We start from the raw sequence: 23,735 nt of genomic DNA on the forward strand, positions 1-23,735 counted from the left end.
TTATTATAAACAAATTAACTATTTTAATTTGCTTCATAATAAGTACCTCTATCATGGCTCTGTTACTCATAACTTAGTTTGCATAAAACTAAAACAATTAAATTATCACTAAATTTAAGTTGTCGAGATTTGACGAAATTTTCAGTTAAATGTCAATTGAATATTGCAGATTAATAAATATATTATTTTTTTATAATTACATAAATGAAAATATGCTTGGCTATTTAATCCACAAAATTAGTTAATCAGATCAAATAGAGCAAAGAGTTAGCAATGATCTGCACGGGTCGTTAAACATTAGACGAGAGATAATGTTTTGAATGAAGTATTGTGGAGGTAAGTAGTAAGATGCCAAATAGCAAGTAATAAAAGGATCAAATTGATTCTATTTGAGTAGTTAAATCACGATTTCAACTCTTGAAACTTGATTTCAAGAACCTTGAACATCCATTTGCACATTCTGTGTACTGTTTACGTAAGTAAGATGTAGAATGCATTTAGAAACCAAGTACGAAAATCGTTAAATTTTTGGAAACAATACTAATGTTTTTATTTGTATGTACAGCCTATAAATATAACTTTTTAAAAGTCAACTAATTTCAACTTAATTACAGTGAAAGTTACTATAGGTATATACCAAAAAAAGCTAGCACTTTTAACTTGCATATTTAATGTGTCGCTAAGCTATCATATTTCCCAGTTCTATGAAAATTCTCTAAAATAGTCTTAATTAGTTATTACCAAGCTTGACTTAATACACTCGATACTCCAATATTCTGTAGGACAAAAAGTATCTATTCTTGCCTTTTTAATCCAAAATTACTAGAAAGGCGCTTATTCGAAAACAAATGTATTAGTATTTACTATATAATATAATATTATAATTATCAGTTATACTGATAAGTGACAAAACACTCCCAAATATTCAGTTTGGGTTCCACCTTTCACATGTCCATAGAACTTTTGCCGCTATTTCTGTCATTAAAAAAAACTTTATTGCACTTTTGGTTTCGTTATGTCACGAGCTTTTAAACGGGCATGGCACGAGGGATTAATATTGGAACTTAAAAAGTTTAATTATTATCCTTCTCTATTACTCCTGATTAAATCTTATTTATCGGACTGACATCTGCAGGTCCTGTTTAATTACTATGACTTTTCGACATTGGAAATTACAAAAATGAATGCTGGCGTTTCCACAAAAAACGACTCTCATAAGCAGTCATAACCTTTGCTGATAAAATTCCATTCAGAAAATAGGAAAAATATCGCATTATTTCACTTTGAAAAAAAAAGGTTTATTAATATTAAATTATTAGTACATAAGTGGTATGTTACTTGATAATAATTACATTGTACTTCGCTAAATGCCAATAATTAGAATTCGGACATAACCTCTGATTGTAACACTATGCATGCAACATATTCGTTGTAAGTATATCAAAGTGTTCGAAATAAAGAACCAAATACGAATCATGGGTGTAACATAGTGGGTATAATGGTTAAAAATTTGCCAGGAAAATATAAACTTAGTCTAGCTGTAACAAAAACTGTTAAGTGAATATTAATGATGCTGATCATAATGATTTATTAATTATTATAATAATTTATTGGCAGGTACCTACCTAATAAGAATCCTTGATTAATCTGTTATTATTTTTAATCTTTTGTGTGGTTTTAATATCAGAAAAGTCAATACACTATTACTTACAATTTTACATTGTGTGATAATATTATAAATCACTCAAGAATCAAATAAGAGAAAGAGCGGTAACAGAGACAGTGGCCGCAATAACCGAATTTCAGTTCATTGAATCGAAAAAAATCAATCACTGTATAAATATAATTCCATTAATCAAAAATTGATAGAAATATTTTTTCGTTTTTTTTAGTATGCAAAAACATTTTTACAAATCAAAAATTAAAATCTTTTGTTTTTCAGCTTATGATAATTATGCAATATTTATATTAGTGAAATATTCGTTTCATGCTCTAAGATTGTGGAAAATCTTGTAAATCAGCTTGTAAAATAATAGTTATGTATATAAAGAATAATTGTCAAGTTATAATGATTTGTAGAAAAATATTCTAATATTCTAATATTCTTAGGGCACCGCCAGCTTATTTCAGGGGCACCGCGGCTCGAGAGTGAAAGAGTGAAAAAAAATATTAAATATGATATAATATAATAAAAAAAATATTTACAATTTATTGTAGTTAAAAAAAAAATGTTTTACGTATGAAATTACTTAGTACACTCGATATATTTAATACAGTGTTTCTAATCGGTGCTATCGAATCGGTAAATTCAGATAACATTATATACAATATACACGCACGACTTCTTCGAATTTCCGACGTTCATTAAATTGAATTGTATCACTCGTATATTTTCGGAATTATTATTATACCAAACCAGTTGAGCATTTACTTTCAGTCTGTGATCGACATTTTACGCGTTAACACGTATTTTCGTAAACTATTTTTTTCTGTACATACGTTTGTTTTTGTTTTAAAACATGGACAGTTGGTTGAAAAGTGGGTCTATTAATAAGACGCCTGCTACGGAGTCATCTTGTTCTAATATAGAAGAAAGCATAACCAACGAAAACGGAGTTAATGATAATAGTCCTACTTCTCAAGGTATGAGTAGTACACTACCGCCCAATACTGGTGACTCTGCCCCAAGAACGTCCAAAAAACGTAAATACGATGAAAGTTATTTGGAGATGGGGTTCATAGAAACAAACGATGGCCAGCCACAGTGCGTAATTTGTTTAAAAGTTTTTCCTAACAGTTCTATGTATCCCGGAAAATTACGTCGTCTTATGAAAAGGTCCACACAGATCATAATGGGAAACCACTCGATTTTTTCAAACGAAAGCGCTCTGAACTATTGGCTGTTAAAAAAAAAATAAAAAAGCACGTTCTAACCGATAATGAAAACGCATTGAAAGCTTCCTACATGGTGAGTTACCGTATAGCTCAAAAAGGCGAAGCTCATACCATTGCGGAGACCCTCATAAAACCATGTGTTATTGATATAGTAACTTGTATGCTTGATGACAAATCTGCCAAACATTTATCCATAATTCCCTTTGTCAAATAATACTGTTGCACGGCGAATTAAAGATTTGGCTAGCAAACGTATCAGAAACACTTGTCTCTCGTATTAAATACACAAAATTCGCACTACAAATGGACGAATCAACCGATATTGCTGGTCCTTGCTGTACTATTGGTGTTCGTTCGTTACGTAAACATTAACTCTTTTGAAGAAGATCTTTTATTTTGTAAACCCACTTCTATCTAATACGACAGGGTTCAAATTTTCGGTTTATTGGATGATTTCTTAACAGAAAATCAGATTCCATGGACAAACTGTATCGATGTGTGTTACTGATGGTGCTAGGGCCATGACAGGTGCAACAGCTGGAGCAATCGCTAAAATAAAGGAGAAATCAAATGAAACTACTAGTAGTCATTGCATACTTCATAGACATGCTCTAGCAATGAAAAATATTCCTCTTTGTCTAAAAAAACGTATTGGATGAAGCCATAAAAATAGTCAACTTCATCAAGTCACGTCCTCTGAAATCTAGACTTTTTAAAATCTTGTGTGACGACTTGGGAAGTATTCATAATACGTTACTTTTCCATACAGAAATCAGGTGGTTATCTCGAGGTAAAGTATTAACACGGTTAATGGAATTAAGGGCTGAAGTTTCTTCATTTCTAATGGACCACAACGTTACATTAGCTGAAACTATGAATGACGTGACTTGGCTTTGTCGGTTATCGTACTTGGCAGACATTTTTAACAAAATGAACGAGTTGAGTCTTTCTTTACAAGGAAGAACTTTGACAATTTTTGATGCGAGCTCCAGAGTATGTGCATTGAAAAGAAAAATTGATTATTGGTTAGAGTGCTTATTTAAAAGAGAGCTGGAGTGTTTTCCAATAATGCAGGCCTTTTTGGAGGAAAACGAATTGCAAGCTCCCATTAGCATTATTAACGAGATTGCTGAACATCTCAAACAACTGAAAAATTCATTTAATAAATATTTTCCTACAGATCGAGAGGTGTTTTTAAAAGACCGTGAATGGGTAGTTAATCCATTTTCAGTCTGTGGAAAACCCTCAAGCTTGTCTTCAATCGAATATGAGAGTTTGATCGATATTACTTCAGATTCAACATTTCAATCCACCTTCAGTAGCAATTCTTATGTTGAATTTTGGCTAAATTTGAAAAATACAAGTTTTGATAATTTGAGTCAAAAAGCAATAACAATACTCTTACCTTTTGTTACCACATATTTATGCGAGACAGGATTTTCAGCCTATGCGGCTACTAAAACCAAATACCGGAACCGTCTTAATGTAGAACCTGACCTTCGTATCCAACTGTCAAAAATTGAACCAGATATTGCCAAACTTTCAAAAAATAAGCAGACACAAAACTCTCATTAATTTTTAACTTTTAAAGCAGTATTTTTTTTCTTTATTTTCAACCATAATATTGTAATTTGTTTTTAATATGTACAATAAAATTATTTAAATCGGTCAACAATGAAAACAAGTGTTCATTTTTATCATGTTTTTCATAATATTCACAGAGGGGCACCTAACTAAATTTGGAACAACAAAAGGGCACCGCCGACTAAAAAGGTTGGGAACCGCTGATATAGACTATATAGTATCTTCTAACTTTTTTCAGAGTACATTTTTTTAAATGTTAAAATTCTATTTCTTACAAACAATTAAAAATCATAAAATACTACTACTATATTGAACTGGTACTCAAGCTTAACTGCGTACTTATAGTTAATTAGGTTTAAGTGTATTTTGTTAAGTGAAGTGGAAAGTATATCCCGTAAAATGATAAGCTAATGTCAACCTTAAATACTTGCACAACCCTAACTATAGATTAAATTAACTTTAAACTCAATTTTTAATTTCGAGAAAAATATTCTGCTACGTGACTTGAAATTAAAAACAAATATTGTTTAAGTAAAAACCTTAAAAAATTAAAAATATATTTTTCAAAATCAAAATTAAAAACTTTTTTTATTTTATAGATTGTGTTTAAATTTCTTAGGGGCGGCGAATTATTAACAAAGTACACTCGTCTGTGGTTATAATACAACGTGGCAGGCACACGACGGTGGATCACACTTTCGGCGTACGCCACTATAATAATATAACACAGGACACAAAGATAACATGGTATCGCGATATTGTTACAACATCACGGCTGCATCTGCAACCGTGTATAATATATTATATTAAACGATAAACTTACACATGCACGTTATTATTGTTATGATTATAATATAATATTATTACTATCGTATATATTGCAGCACGGAGGTCGAAGGCCGCGCCAGGCTTGGGCTCCCGTTGTTTTATCGTCCCGGCGGCATCTCTAATTTCCCAACGCCTCCGACACGAACGCCTGGATTTCGGATTGACCGGGGGGGGGGAGGGGGGTTCGGAAGGGCGCTTGCCAACACACCGTGAACTATGATAAAATTAATAAAAACGTTCAGCGGAATATAATACTGTTACCGATATAATATATTATTGTAGTATATTAATAAACGGCCGGTGCGTTGAAACTGCGTATATTATGATAATATTATATTATACTCGTAATATTATTATGGCTTAATGGCATGTGCTATTGAGTCTTGCTCTTGAAACAATATTTGTGAAATCAGGGATAGGCGACGGGCGTGTGCGGCTGACCACAAGAGAATAATATTGTGATGAAAGACTATATATTTTGTAGCACACCACCACACCTGTACAATGGCCAACACCGCAAGTTCGTTTTCTTTGAATTATTTTTTAGTAATTTGTTGGGTCTATAATTTCATTTATATAAGTCCGCAAAATAATTATGACTCCTTAATTTAAATATTAAATACTTATAATATTTATTTTTTTGGTTTTAAAAGTGCAAAACTATTGTATAAAGTGCATTATTATTATTATTGTGGCTCGGCGCGGCGCAGTGGTTGAAATCAATCACACGACGTGATTGAGAGTAAGCAACAGCCGCTGCTACTAGTTCTCGGATGGGTGATCACCCGGGCTCGTAGTCCGCAAAAACCTTGGCACACATACACGTGTTCCTAACCGACCGTACCAACCATCCCAACCCTACTAAAATATGCATTCATATTATTTTGCCATATAGTGTAAAACGACTTATACTATCATCAATGTTGATAAAATGCTGAAAATCTATCACACCGTATATTATGGGTTATTCGTTATAAATTATTTATACAATTGATCGTTTTAGGTAGATAGCAGGAACTCATTTAATATTAGTTTGCATATTATTATTGATTATGTATGGAATATATACTTGATGTAGATTTTTGTCAGTTATAACTTACAAAACAAACTTGGAACCCTTTGCATTTGATATATCATTTGTATCATTCGTACATTAAATAATAAACAATTTATATCAATTTTTGAAAAGTTTTTAAGTTATATAGCTGGTACCACTACCCAGGCATGAAGGATTTGTTAAAGAAGCCATCAATTAACAACACAGCTTGGTGTTGTATTATTTATTTATTTGTTGAGTTTTTGGTAGTAAACATGTCAATTATTATTACCTATGCATACAGTTGACGTAATTAGTATAGCAAAAGTTCAAAATATGAATTTCAAAGATAATAATAGGTTTCTATTTTAATTAATAATGACAAATTCGGGATCGAATTTATACAACGCTATGTAAAATTGTATTGCAATGTTATTATTCATCACGAACATGTGTAAATGGTGATAATAAAATTACATTATCAGCAATGGAAGGGATGGGTAGTGTCGATGTCTTAAGCGAGACTGCAGCACAAAGAAATTGGACTTCAGAGAAATTACTTGCGTAAAGGATTGAAAATATCCATTACTCTTGGTAACTATAATTGATCATTTAATTTATTATTGGACATCACTACATTAGAATTTACGTCAATTAGTTTTTGCAAATGCTAGTTTTCAATAAGTAAAGCTGTTTTTATTGAATGGAACTATACTGGCTGTGCTTGGAAAATGGAAAATAATAATAATACAATAGTAGGTGGCAGAGAATTCATCGTATAAATTAACGAAAGTTTGTTTGTTCATCGAATGAATAATGCTCCGGGGCGTATTTTATCACAACAGTAGATATTTGGAGGTATTTTTCGTTCAACAATTGAATGTTTCGTGGTTAGCGTTCCTAATCGAACCGAAAACACTCTGATGCCAATAAATACCAACCTGCATGGATCGATAATTATGTCCAATTGTTAGAGGGCTTACAACAATTTATGCAACGTTGGTTTTACTTACAATACTCGGTAAATCATATAAATTACATATAGGCGAATTATTTAGACCCAGATTCCGGTGCACAGAATCGAAATACAGAACACATGTGGGTATAAGTCAAATAAAGAAACAAGAGACATTGAGGGACAATTCGACATTTCGAGGGTTTTTGTTAAGAATTAATAAGTATCGAGAAATCGTCCAACCGTATCAATTTAAGCTATATTTTGCAGAAATTTGGCCCTCGAAATAAACTATAATATATTTATAAGCACCGCGTTGTTTGTGCAACCCATAACCAATAACAAATTCATATTACGGGAAAAAAGTTATATCATTGGAAAGGTATTGTCGAGTACATACCTATCGATATGCTAAAAAAAATGTTTACACACAATATGTTGCCGTTAAAAAGAGAGTCAAATACAATATTAGGTTTACAGCAATGTGTTCTAGCACCTGCTTCATCTGTCCAGTAAACTTTAAAAAAAAAATTTTGCCGGTCGAAGATGATTAGGTAATATGAAAATAATATAAAAAGCAGTAACCTAACCAATGTATATATAGTAAATAAGAAAATACTTAATAGTTAAGTGTTGTTTGTTATTTTAATATACATTAAGAGGCAATTTCCGTATATATGTTTGTCATTTATTATTATTATTTGTTAATTAATTATATACTTTTACTTAAATAAGTATGCCACTTAATATTATATTATCCATTACATAGTTTTGAAAATAACATGCACATTTGCATAGGAACTCACTATAATATTTCATAGAATATATTTTGTAATCGGAATTTATTCCGTTAATAAAGAATTATTATCGTTATTATTGTACACACAAATATTCAAAAACAAAACTACAAAATATCTGTTTTTCCCATAGAAATCGTAAAAGGAGAAAAACACGGTTACTCCGATACATAACTGTGTGTGCGGTAAGAAAAGCAATATTTTAGAACATGTTGAATGTTGATTTTAAAACTGAAACGGGTTTTCTGGTCGATTTTCGACCAATGGACGGTTACTAGTTGTTATTATTACTTTATATTTACATATTATTTATTATCTAATATATAAAAATGAATGTTCGTCCTCTATATATAGGGACTCAAAAACTACAGGACCGTTTTCAATAAATGTTAAATCCATAGATTCCTTGAGACTCGGAGAGGGTTAGTATATTATATAGCTTCGTTTTTCAATCCCTGAACTCTAAAGGTTGCTTTAGGGCGGCTTGCCCATAAAGTTAGTTTTGGATCACGAAAATCGAATACTTTTTTTCGTTTATTTTCATGGTTGCCTTCGGTTACAAATTATTATATTACAGTTATAATTGCATAGTAGATTGTAGAAATATGGCTTACAATTTACAATATTATATTTAAAAACAAAAAACTTAAAATCAAATACTTACGAATATAATAATTACAATGATTACTTTTACGATTTCCTTTCTTAGTTCCAAACATATTTTCATGTAAACGAGTAAATGCGAATATACCAATCTTAATTATATTGGATTTACTTCGGCTTTCGGCATTCGTTTAATCTGTTACCAGTTTTTTGCATTTACATAAAAAATATGTCCAGAAATAAGAAGAGGAATATTGTACAAATTAATCATTGTAATATTGTGTTATTGTATTATATATTTCAACTAAAGCAAAACAGAAAACGATAGGTAGATACATTAATTTTAACTTGGGTGAAGTCGGGTAACACAGCTATACATAAACTAACTGTTTTTTTAATAGAATAGGTAGGTACAGTAATCACATTTTTAGTTCATTTATAATATTTACATCATAGTTAAAACAAATACAGCGTTATAATTATTTTGCGCGATCACAATCACATCGCAGCAATAGTACTTTAATATTTAATAAATAATATTATATTTTTTATACTACACAAACTTTGCTGGCTGTAAGTATTAAATCGTGTTTCGTCTGCACTGGTTAGGTTATTTTTTGTCAGCAAACACTGTTTGGTAAAGGAAAATAATCTACAATGTTTCAGAGAACAAGTCGTATAGTGTACTCTTGAGAGATCGATTATAATCAATTTCCACAGCAGTCCCCACAAGAAAACTACCAAATAAAAAAACAAAATAATACAAACGACACTATTTTTAAGAAAATCTCGATAATTTTGGAGAAACCGAGCCTCACTAATAGAACCGTAGTTTATCGAATATAATATTATGTGTATGGGCGGTTCGCACTGGCTGCGATCGGGCCTGGACGAATGAATTTCTCGTCGACGACGGTGTACGGAAAAACTCGAGGAAACCACACTAAACACATAATAGATAATAAATATATACCATAAGAATGTGTAGTCCCGAGGTGTGCTCGCCTCCTCGCACTTCATACAATTCAAACTTAATATTCTCCGCAAACTTCCTATAATCCGATTCGCCGAACTGCGCTCTAACGCGGTACAACACGAACGCGACCCGCGATGTGTGTCAGACTCCGAATCCCTAAACTCGTTCGCGGGCATTGTTGCAGAAGTGCCAGAAAGCGGACGAACGCTCCCCCCCCCCCCCCCCATCTACCCTCAATCCAAGATCCCGTCGGGAAATTCGTTATTGTGTTTTTCCGCAAAACGTATTGCTATGTATTTACTATGGAGTATAATATTGTCTAATATAATATAATGCGGTCGTATACAACGCGTCACGCACCCGGGCCGCGGCCGTATCTGAAAAATGAAAGACCGTACGCCGGGTTAAGATTGCGGAGGTCTTGCGAATATAGGACTCTCGTCGAAATTCTATTGTGACCGTCGGCGGTCGAGAGGTGGTGGGGGGGGGGGGGGGCGCGTTCGTGGATATACGGCACGAGAAAACACGGGTCTCGGATAGAAATTAGAAATACGGGGCACGGGTGCATGTACTACCGAAGTGTAAACAAAGTAGTAATTTTCACATTATATGTAGGTACCTACTGAATACACGTGATACGACAATGGCAATAATTTAACGTGCGCGCGTGTTTACATAAGCAGTATTTAATGTATACGTTATATTTATGCAGTGTACCTTTCGGTTCCACATTATTATTGTGCATCGTTATTTATACAGCCGCGCACATAAATTACCCGTGGGTCACATATTATATAGGTAAGATCTACGCGTAACGAAGTTCAACAGATTATCAGACGAATTGCGGTATATGAGTGGTACTATAGGTATATACACAAATACACTTTATTGGTATGTCATTGTGTTGTGTTTCGATATATTATTTTCAATAACGCAATATTTTCAAGACAAGCATTTGTTTTGCATGCCTTCACAATACGGGCCATATACAATATATATATATATTATACATAGGTTAGGTTAGGGTAGGTATCTACTGCAATAAAATTCAGAAACCAACGCAAAAACTGCCACAAAAAAAAACCATAGCTAATCGTAACAATGTGCGTGTTTGGTGCAAACTATTGGATGTCTACGCAGACTATATAACGACCAAGAGATACTGACATTCATTTTCCTTGAATGTCCTTTAACGATTTCCGACAATTTTGATAATTTCATTTTATATGTATAGAGAAGGAAAAATCAGGTCAAAACTCAATCGAGTTCCGTATGAAAAAAAATACATTCTTTTTTTATTTATATTTTTGTTACCACTCACCGATTACAAGCTTTCATAGAACTGTGTGTCAATATTTCTTGAGCTTTACTACCTACTACATTATTAAAAAAACGAATTTTTATAGAAACAAGATAACGATGTTATAGTTTTAATCTTTTTTTTTTTTTAGTGCCGAGTGTATAAAAAATTATGTTTAAACACTATTATCGAACGCATATATATTGTACTCTTCAACAGTTCAACAAGTAATTTGTTCTCAGTATTTTTCTAAAAACAACATAAAATTCAATACAGAAATTAAAGGACAACAACTCGTTTTTAATAAAATATCTACAAATTTTTCGAAGAAACTTGATCGGAAGTCCAAACATTATTTTGGATACAATCTAACTCCATGACGCATTTTACTTTAGGCATCATTTTATGAAGACAGAGTTTCTAACGAATGAAATATTTTTTAAAACGCAAAATTGTATCAATCACAGCACTTACAGAACAGTAAAAAACCGAAGCGATAATGTTAACGAATCTACCTTACTTAACCGTAGCAAATCAGTAAATAAGTAGGTAGGTAATATAAATATATTATATGATATAGAAAGACGATATTGATTTCAACCAAAATAAATTAATATTAGAACTACACAGTCTACAATAATATGGTGAAGTTTTTAAGTTTTTTCAAGCATTAAATCCTTACATATGCAATTGAAATAATGATCGAATTTTGTGTGTACAGTTATGATGTTTGGGAACGTATTTTACATTTTTACTGATCGAAAAAGAGAGGATTAGATTATAGAATGAAATTCATTTTTTTTTAAATTGAATACCGAGTATATAATATAACCTAAATAAAACAACATTTATAGAGCTATTGAGTGGGTCCATTTTCTTCCTAAAATGAGATCATGTTTTCTTCCACTGCCTATTTTTTCTCCAAACATTTTTTTGGACAAAAATTATGTTCAATTTCCTCCAAATATTAAACAATTAGCCGATATTCAAGCCAGAACCAGTGTTGTAATGTTATGTGTACCGTATTGTAAAGGGATAGTATAACCGTGGATAACATTGTAACGTTGTAAATTTAATTAAGGCTAATGAAGACACGTTTGTCATACTCGTGTATCAGTTATCACAAAATGGCAAATGTATTATGACGCTTATTCTTATGATTCAGACTTGTATGAAACAGACACACAAATATTCGATATCTGTGGGATATTTCATTATATTTTTAGGACTATCGTGTAAGAATTGTGTTGTATAGATAATTGTTGTATTTTTCTTAAATTTAAGTTTTTAACATACCTGAAAAAGCGATTTATTCTTAATTCGTTATTGGAGGAAAATTTTCAAGATTTATTATTATTTTTTTTTTCTGAAATAAGTGTTAATGGCTGAAAAATTTACTTTGGATAAAACAAAAAAAGAAAATAAATAAATGTATGCGTCGTATGATATCTGACATGTAAGGTTTTTGAATTCATGCCTACAGGTAAAGTATATTATTTTCTTCATTCCAAATTTTTATAAAGCAACTCACGGCAAGTCAGCAATACGCAAGCCGGATAGATAAAGTAATTGCGGCTTAGTTCGGCATAAAATTAATGCAGGAAGAAAATAATGGTAACAATAAACAGGAAACGACACATAAAATGTATTTTGTAAGGCTCACGAATTCTTTTCGTTTCAAATGTAACGAGCTCTTAAGAAACAATGTTCCAGAAGTAAATAATAATCATTATTTGAACATTTTAATTGAAACGACGTATTAAAAAGCTATTAACTCAGTCTCTTCGAATCGTACAATTGTCTATCTTAAATAAACGCGTCAACATTTCGTGGTGGTTGACCCAATCTTGGCTCAAAAATGTTGGCAAAAGAGTGACGTACTGACGTGTTCTAACAAAAAGTTGAAAATGTATTTTGAATTATCATCGAAAAAAAATGCAGTCATCCGACAAAGTCTGCAGTCTATTGTAATATTTTTCCATTGTTAAGCTGTTATTATCGCTATCGTTGCGTGATAAAATGTATACATTTTTGGTGTATTTTGACGAAAAAATTGAAAAAAAAGTTGGCACGATCGAGCCCGGTATACAGGGGCGTATTTAGAAATAAATAATGGAACGGGTCGGGGGGAAGGGGGAGGAGAGAGAGGCACAAAAAAAATCGAATGCCTACCTACGTCTTTGCCGCTTAGAAGTGTACACTTTGTTTAACAACATACATGATTTTGATAACAAACATATAGTAACATAGTATGTATAGACTAAATAATTATTGTATATTTTATAATAGATACATCATTTTACATTTAACGAGGGGAGGGGCATGGCTCCCACGTGCCCTCCTCCCCACAATAAGTATACACGACTGCTGGTACCTATACATAAAAGGTTATTGAATAGTAAAAAATATAATACTCATGTAGATATATCACGACGATAATCATAAAATCATGACGTTTTCGGTCGTCACCGCACTACCGGGGAGTAGCACTTTTTTTTGTGTTTGATATATGATGTGTGTTTCTTATGGTTCTATGTACGAAATTTTCTGTTCATTGTGTCCTTATTTCGCCGCCATACACGATCGAAATGCCCCTGCGGTGGTTATATAATATAATATAATATAGTTACATCCCCGAGATGTCTGAAGCGCAGCATAATATAATATACCCGGCAACGTCAAAACCACCCCTATAGCACCCACCCCGCACGCTTATCAGCTGCGCGCCGTGGTAGATATAAGTCTCGTTATTCGTTATGACCGATGTAAACAAATGATTTTCGTGCGTTACATCAAATATAATATAATTTCTCGTTTTATTTTTATTGTTTGCGGTGGCTGTCATTCCGAGAGTGTAGTGTATTATTATTTCTACTATTACTGTCTATTTTTTACTATTATCATTATTATTACATCGTACCCACACGGTGGTGCACCCGCGGGGAGACCTTCTGCTTACGGCCCTTTTCACCCGGCCACCGTGAAAACCGTATGCCACGTGACCGTGTAAAATCGCGCTAGCAAGCGTATACATAATAATAATATTATTGTGTGCGACAGTTGATTTTTAGGCATCGATGTATACGCCTCATGTGACTCGAGGCTGCAGCCATGCAATCTGCCAGTCGTTAATAATAATTATTATATTATGTCGACGTCAGTGTACGAACTACACATTCATACACACATTACACGTCGCATCGATCGCGCTTACGCAGTTATACTATATTATGGATATGTACCTCTTACAGCAGCGTACTATATTACATACGTTGGCAAACAAAATAAATTATGGTTTTAGTGACAAGTAAAATTGTTTTCAACCAAACCACAATCCTCTATCCCTTTCCAACGACTCGATATAATAATATTATGATGTTTTGTTCGAAACAAAGATTTGATCAATTACATAAATGATAAAATATCATGATTTTTGAAATAAAAACATTTTAGTCTGCTAGCTCAGTTGTTTTCATGTTCTGTTGTACTAGAAAGTAGGTACATACAATATTATCGGTGTTGAAAACATTTTTGGAAAAATACATTAATAATATAATGAAACTATAAGGCTTTAAATACAATTTATTATACGTTTTAGTTACTTTTCAAAATTGTTTTTACATTTTGTAAGTGTCTATTATAGGTATAGTATTTATATTTCAACAGTTAATACTTAGAATAATATGTGGCATTTTCAACGATGAGAAAATTGAGCAATTCATAATTTCCTGGTTGTACTTATTCTAAAGTTAAATCCGAAAACCCATTTGAAACTCTTCCGATGAAATATTATATATTTAAATTTTAAATAATAACAAAATACAAACCTATTTAGATGCATTTTGAGTTGAAAAAAAACATTAACTTTGGATAACCCAAAAATATATGTGTTGTACCAAGTGCATTTTAGATAGTATCCACGTATTGGCATATGCCATTGTGTATTATGTTATATAAGGCACATAGTTATTTAATTATACTGATCTCAGATAAATTACTTTTTTTATGAAATATAATATAATATAACGATACTTCTACAAAACAAAAATGTATACACGCCAGAAGGTATAGGTATTATTGTGGTATCAGAAAATCACCAAAACATATGTAATACACAGGGGAAATCCACAGTTTCTAGTAATATGATTTTTCAGTATGATATTATATATCAGACATATTTCATATACCACATCTGATCTTCGAAAATAAAAAGTCGAAGTGATGTATGACAACGTCAAAGATCATTAATCTACTAGAATTGCCCGACAAATGGATAATTTATGGTCGAGAACATAATATTGTGTGCCACCTGTAGATTTGTTTGTATAGCATATCACCTATTCCCGTGTATTATAGGTACCTACTTATTATTTCCTAACAATAATCGTCAATTATAATACTTATTACCTATATAGAAAATATAGGGATCACGATAATTTTTTTGTAATACTGATATTATGTTAATATAAATTCATAATAGAAATTATATTCATATGATTCCCACATATACATATTATACATTATACATATCATTACAATATACGTGCCTACATAACGGCATATATGTATAATAAGTTTAAAATAAGAATAGTAATCCAACATAAAATATATTTTATACACACAGATCGTCTCATCTGTCATGTATGATTCGTAATATACATAATATTGCACAATGAAATATTATGAACTCAGTACTATATCAGTAGGTTTAAGATATTATTATTATTAGGTTTCTGATATATTGTTTATAAGTACACAAGAAAAAAATCCAAGGACATTTTGAATTAATTTAAAATAATGATAAATTGTATTGTATAGTTATTACATAAATAGGCAAAACATTTAATTGCATTTTTATAGTGCATTTTTTTAGTTTCTTGGCATTATTGTATTTTTTGTGTTTTTAAAGTATCACAATCCCAACAAAATATTTTTTTATTTAAAACTACGCAATTTGTTATGTGTATAAAATATATATTAAACATGTGTAATATTGTAAATTAGATTAGGTGTGTTTGTAATTAATGTTTATTCAAATATAGGTATTATGAACGTATTCACTTAGATTGTAAATGAAGTGAAAATCAAATTATATTACAACCACACGGCACCTCTATCGAATTACATGTTGAAAATTACCTAAACACACATTTTACTCTTGAAGAAATGCGTTTTTAATTTTCACCAAAAATAATTACCAGTTTCTGGTAAATCAAGACATAGGGTATAATGCTATAATTATATAATATATGATTATATGAGTATACAATCAGTGGACTATTTAATTCAGGTAATTCATTTTTATTTTTTGAATAATTACAAGTATAAACTACCTAATACTAAATTAAATGAAAAAGTAGAAGTATAACGTAATACGAGAGATCTCCTAAAGTTATATTATATTATTTTATTTTTAATTTAATTATACGACTATAATGAAATAATGATATTATTTTTAAACATTGGACAGCATGTTAAAATGAAAATGTAATCTACACTACACTCACATATAAATAAGATAAAGTGAACTTTGAAGTCACTTAATTAAATTATGTATTTATTAAAATTAAAATTTTAAAATTTTAAAATTCTGTTTGTTTATTTAAAATTGATAAACAAACTAACACGTTATGTTTCTTAGTTTTTATGGTCGGTCAAAAAGCTTGAAAATTCAATAAAAGTTGGCTCGTAAGTTGTCCTTATAGGAATTTAAAAATACCGAAAATACACATACATTTTTTTTAAGATTTTGAGGTTCAAATTTGTAAAAAAAAATCGCTAAAATTAGACTTGAAGATAATACAATTTAAGGTTACTCTTAAGTTGCTCAGCAATTTAAAAGTATAAAATATAATATATTGTTTGAAATTGTTCATACCAAGTCGTAGGTATCAAGTATAAACGTTGACGAAATTGGATACAACGGTTTTCTTTATATAGATTTTAGTCATATTTTTGTGACTCAAAAATAATATTCGTAAAGACTTTAATGTTCAATAAAATGTTCAATTGATATTGACATTTCAGAAAAGTGATATAAGTTTTACAAAATAATTTGAATCTTTTAAAACTATTTATAGACAACGTTTCTCGGTCAAAAAGCTTGAAAATGTAATACTGAGTTCCTTATACGTTGTTCTCACAGCAGTTACAAAATATTTATATAAATTGGTACATAGCCACGCGTTTTTTTCTAAGCATATAAAATTTAAAATCTGACAAATTTAATCGAAAGATTTTTTTTATTCTAATACCTAAGGCTTGAGCATTCAATGGAATCTGACGCTAAAACTGTACCTACATAATTATTGTAATAATCCGAGTAAAAGTGTGGTAAAGTTAAAAGTAGTAGTGACACATTTTTACATTTATCACTATTCATGGATCTATATTATCATCTACGTGAAATTTACAAATATCCACTCGATTGTTATGATCTAAGTAGGTATGTCTCACATCTATATAGTCGTATATAGATGACCGTTTCGATGAGTTCACATTCGTAATAATTTATTCCATATAATAGAGCCACGATAATAGTTAGGTCGTTGGCGATATGAGTTGTGTTATAGTTTCTGTATATAAACAGCACGCCGGCGAAATGTAGGCTCGCGGGTGTCGGGTTCCCCTCGTAATTTCTGTAAAATCGATATCAAGCTGGGCGTCGATAAATTATTACTATAAGTTGTTTGAGTGGCCGTGTGAAATAAATATAATATTATGCGGCCCGACGGGCTTACATCTATATTATCTCGTCGACTTGTCTTGTCGTATCGTTGACAAAAGTCGAGAGACGGCCCCGCTCTGGACATTTTCCGGTAGATCGTGGTTATTGTAAATGATACCACGATAATTACAGCGGCCAATCAGAATACGATCAAAGGCACACGATACGACAGACGACGTAACTGCAGTGAACCCGGCTTAAAACGGAAACCGGAACCACGAGTGTACGGATAGGAAGAGCGTTCAGTGTCATTTGTGTGCCACAGAGTTGTGGCTTATCGCGGAACGCTGATTGCCACTTTTGGCAGCCGGGCACATCGTTAGGTTTCCATGTCCGGTAACGAATCTGCACTGCTCATTCCATCCAGAATTGTATATATTATGCTAACGGCCACTCACTGCCACATCGTCGTGACAACTTCGGTAGGTACTATTATACCGCTACTAGAAACTAGAAAGTAGAAACACCGTGCCAACCAAACCTCGCCGGAAAACGAGAGCGGGCCGTATCAGAAGCGACGTGGTTGTTCACAGATGACGCTCCTGCGATATAGAACTTAGTTATGAATTTTGTATCGTACTGCAGCATAAATGTTTTGTTGACCTAACAGCTAACAGAAAAATTAACCAGCGAAGTTAAGCTGAACTGAAAATAATATTACGTTGTTGGTGACGCGGCTCGCGGAATGTACGAAAAATCAAATGCCACTCTACTTCGGAAGCATCTTGCATTGGCAATTAAATGCAATGATATACAATGAGATCACTTGATAATCCGTATTTACATCGCACGAGTCACCAAAAACTATTCAAATATGCACGATGCACCAACAACTTCAGCTAGATTATGCAAAATAATTCACAATTATGTTTATGACTTGTATCAATAATTAATAATATTTTTAAAATGAATGTATATTATGAAAAAAAAATACATGGATATATTTCATAAATAGGTGCATTGTAATGTTCTATTCACTATTGTATGTAGTAATTATGCGTAGTACACGTAACTATATGAAAGAATCCATTGTAAAATTAAAATGTATATTCTAACTTAATTTTAATCTGAGATCTTAATTATTCAACGTATTGAATTTACATGGGATAAATATTAAAACCAATTTTTATACACAAGTACAAGCATAAAAAGCAAGGCTGTTTATTTTATTTTTCCAATTTAGGTCCGATTTGTCCATGGGCGAATTACTACCGAACTTAAAACTAAATCAAGATACTCTTAGGACAAAATACACTGGAAACGTTTTCAATCTACCATAGGGCATTGCCCGCCCAGGTCTGATGTTCAATGGTAACAAGTAATAACTGATGACTGCAGATAACTTGACACTCAAACTCAGCTTTCAACAACTATTTTACATTGAAAAAAAAACACCAGAAATGTGTCAGAGAGCCAAATCATTGGATACTAACATCATATAGGCACGGGTGTGGCCTACAAAGCCTGTGCCGTATTTGTATAAATTCATCAAATCTCGGTTTCCAAACTTGCCCCAAAAAATATATTTTTATTGTTGTTTTAAAATTAATACGAAAATATAAATCAATTGATATTAAAACGAACACAATCGTGTTCTACCCAAATACCTATATAATAATGATATAATGAATGATAATTGATAAGATTAATTAGATAGTCTAACATTATAAAACCTATTTGCTCCTTAGAGGACTTACGAATAAAAGCATCCGATTAGGTGATCTAGGTGTATTCTCGTCAAAACGAGTTTTCCTTACACCGAGATGCACCAGAGATAGTTAAAAAATAAAGTACGACTATATAGGATCAACAATTTCCAAGTATATATAGGCACCTATTAGAAACAATACGTCTTAATAATTAAACAACTGTGAGTGAATCGTCAGTTAAACACTTAAATGTCATTCGACATTTTTCAAATATATAGCTAGAAACCTAACCTAATATTTAAATAAAATAACAAATATTAATTTAATTGTTTAGTAATCAAACAAATAAGAAATTTCGAGGTTGATAAGTAACGCAAAAACAACAATGGAGACAAATTCATGTTCAAATTAAGAAACAATGTTTATACATTTAAAAATTGTTGAAGCGTATAAACACCCAAATAAATAGTCGACAATTATATTACATTAAAAGAAAACGGCCAATAGCAAAAGACTATTAGTTTTAAAAACTCAAGAACAAACAACAAAATAAATACTATATCGAAATAGGATAGCGTATTGTTGAAGTTTTCTTTTGTACAAAAGATTCCGTTTTCTTTGACAACAAATACTATCAATTTAAATGATGACGAAGAGTATCATATCATTTAACCACGATTAAATTGTACACGGTAAGAAAAATTACGAATGATTAAATCCTTTATAAGAGGAATTCTTAAAATAAAATAAAAGCGGTTTGTTTATAAGTTTTAACGATCTATTGTATGTCATTAAAATAAGTTTTTTGCGGACATAAAAAGATTGATCAACAATTACCATCAATTTAATAATATTTTATTTTATTTGAATTCATATTGAATACCTATAGTATTTTAACATGTTATTATTAATATTTGAGTTATTCATATTTATAACTATGCCGATTAAAATGTAAAATCTAGATTATTCACTCAATCCTGAGTTAATAATAAGTATTTAATATAATAATAACACATTCATTCGTATAGATAAGTTTTATTTGTGTAGTCGTATTTTTTTCCAATTTGAAAAATATGATATGAACATGTTACAATAAACTTGAAAAGTGATTGAATAGCGTAAGGACTTTTATGGTTTATAATTATAATATTATTTTATTTTTGTAATTAATGACAGACAGGCAGACAGCATTTGAACAACGTGTTTTTAAAAATAATACATTATTGTATAATAATTTTAAAAACATGAAAATTGTTAAACTATTATTCCAGTATTTATAGTTTAGAACAAATAAGGAGTAAAGAAAACCAGATAGGTATCGGATATTATAAAAATATTAAATTAGACACAAATTATATTATTTTCATTAAAATTTACAATGATCTGTACATTACTGTGATAAAATAAAAGTTTAAACAATATTTAGTTACAGCTTATAAGATACTAAAATTGAATGTTTTTAAAAGTTAAATCCAATAATATAATTCGCGAATGTAATGCATTCAAATGGTATTTGGTTTTCTTTTTAAAATATTTCATCTTGTTAGTCACAGCTATGTATCATTCATTATAGGTTTATGTTGTGGTAAGAATGGGTAGCTACGAGTTTTTATTTTCATTCTACCCAAGGTGAGAGACCTGAAAAAGAAAAATAATATACTATAAACTCCATTATCTGATTTTTTTTTTTATCCTCTCAATACTTCATACTTCCAAGCCCCGAATCAGATATCGCATATATTTTTAGTCACATATTATAAAAATGTCAAATGTACTGAAAAAATATATTTTATTTTAATAGAAATATATATGGGTCACAGTAAACAGTTTTGACAGAAAAAAAAAAAAAACAACTTTCGCAGTTGATACGAATCGCAACTATTATTCACCTTAATAATAACAACAACAATATGAAAAAATGTATTTAAATATAAATATTAAAAAACAGAAATAAACGCAGACAAGTGTGAATGACATACATTCCATATAATCACAAGTTTTACTACCTATATTGAAAAATGAAACATATTTAAATTAAATTTAAATTTACTCGAATTTGATATGGTTTACGTTTGTAAGACGATGACAACACATAGATAAGTAGGATCTTTATTTCTCTTAAACATTATTTAAATCTGTCAAGAAGTTCCATCACTGGATGGATTCTTCTTTCAAGTCTCCCAACCCATCAACTCCCACAGCGCTTGTACTTATTGTAAAAAAAATAATTTACAGATTATATAAATTAATAAATAATATACAAAAAAAAAACATAATTTAAAATATAAAATATGATAGCAACTTATTATTATAATGATTTGGTAAAATTAGATTAATGCAACAGTATGATTATACTTTGTATCAAATAACTATTTTTTAATAATTTTATCAAAAAGGAATACTTTATATAGTAAAATGTGTTTATTTATATATATTTTAAGCACAGAAACATTGAAGTTTTAATTTTTTTTCATCAAAATGATATTATAATTCAATATGTTACTAAATCTGAAACCAGTTATAAAATAATTTATTACCCAACTAACTGTAAATTAATATCGAAAGAAAACCTATAGGATTTCAGGACTGTTAAGACTTCAGCCGAATACAATAATTATTTAAGACTAACGAGTATATAATACTAGCTGATCCCGCGGGCACTTCGTTGCCCGTTAAATGTACCAATTCTATATGACTCAAACTTTGTTCAATTCGTTATTTAATATTCGGTGTATGGTGTATGGTGTTCAAAATTTATCTTAAATTTTCTGTTGCCCGGAATAAAAATTCTGATTCGCAGCCGTATATTATCAGGTAGGCAATCTACCTGCGGTAGATCGCGGACCCCGTGCTGTATCAAAATTGTAGAAAGTTTATCATTTTTACTTAATTCCACCGTCGGAGGATTAATATGATAAATTAATACAAAAGCCTAACGCAACCGTACTAAAATCCGATGAATAAAAAAAAAACAAATTTAACATTTTTTAAATTAGCCTATCTTCTTCCCAGAGGTCTAATCTACACAAAAATATTCATTTATATATATACTATAAAATTATAGTGTTTGTTTGTATGTTCGGGATAAACTCCGAAACTATTGAACCGATTTTGAAAATTCTTTCACCAATACAGAGCAACATTCTTTGTGAGTGTCATAGGCTAATTTAAAAAGGGAAGTGATCACCCCCGGCAGGTGATCAAACAGGAATTTTGAGATTTACGATAGAAATTTTGTCACGTATTGGCAGTGAATAATTATAATCGTTAATTACTCCACTAAAACGCCACATTTTTTAGAATCCTTTCTTATTGCACTATGAAAATATGAGAAGAACCTCCATTTCAAATTTCAAGTCCGTACGTTGAGTAGTTTTTGAGATACAGCGATCAGTGAGTCAGTGGTATTTGGATTTTATACGTATAGATAACTAATTATTGACTAACATTATCGGACTTTATTTATGCCTAAAACCTGCTCCGTGATATCCTCTTTCATTTAAAAAAAACTGCATGACAATTGGATAAAAGGTTTCGAAGCCAAACCGTAACAAAGATTTCCTCTTTTGTTTGATTTCAGTTTTATATATATAGATATAATAGTATAATATGTAGGTAGGTAGGTACTCGAAATAACTGAAATCTGAATAATATAATATGTATAATAGGACAATAATTTGAGTTGTTGATAATTATATTAATATAATTGTATAAAATTAATTATTATTCGAAGTTTATTAGGTACTAATTACTATACATTTCAAAATCAAGTTATCAAAAATCTTAAGTTATTGTTTATGGACATCTATGTAATATGATGTTTTGGTTAATCGACGGTATAGCGTGGGATTGTTTGGGCAGTAACTTTTATGTAGAACAAACGCTTATTTAAATCTAGTGAAGGTTTATTATACTAACAGCTTTATAACATTTAAATTACGATAATTGACAAAATGTTATCATATTGTATTTGGAATACAATATGATAAAATGTATAAATATAATTTATGAACATGAATTGTCTTAAATCATTTAACCAAACCAACAGGAAGTTTTTACTTGTGCATTTTTAAGAAAGTATTTAATTATAAAAGCTGACACTGATGATTAAAAAGTTGTTGACACTAATTATGTTTGTTTTCTCTAGTCATTATTTAACTAAAATTAAAAAAAAGTGTTCAATAGAATTATTGATGAGGCATTGAGACGAATACGTTTTAAGGATAATTAATAAAAGATTATAAAGTTTAATACATTTATTTTTTTTAGGCATTTAAGTAATGTAATATTAAGTAATATTAGTATACAGTAATGTAGTATTATATAATCTATAATCTATACAAATAAATAAATAAATTTATATGCATAATATTCAACAGAAAACT

At 30.6% G+C, this 23,735-nt stretch overlaps 2 protein-coding genes across 6 annotated transcripts in view; one reads left to right on the forward strand and one right to left on the reverse strand.

Annotated features, from left to right (window-relative positions):
* Positions 1-23,735, reverse strand: part of LOC132943174 (calcitonin gene-related peptide type 1 receptor) — a 153,916-nt gene that overhangs the window by 41,170 nt on the left and 89,011 nt on the right. The window lies entirely within an intron of this gene.
* Positions 3,964-4,675, forward strand: LOC132943176 (zinc finger BED domain-containing protein 5-like). Its single transcript, XM_061012035.1, has one exon. The coding sequence runs from the start codon at positions 3,964-3,966 to the stop codon at positions 4,468-4,470; it is 507 nt and encodes a 168-aa protein (XP_060868018.1). The 3' UTR covers positions 4,471-4,675.

The sequence above is a fragment of the Metopolophium dirhodum genome, chromosome 4 (genome assembly GCF_019925205.1).
Source record: "Metopolophium dirhodum isolate CAU chromosome 4, ASM1992520v1, whole genome shotgun sequence".
Classification (NCBI taxonomy): domain Eukaryota; kingdom Metazoa; phylum Arthropoda; class Insecta; order Hemiptera; family Aphididae; genus Metopolophium; species Metopolophium dirhodum.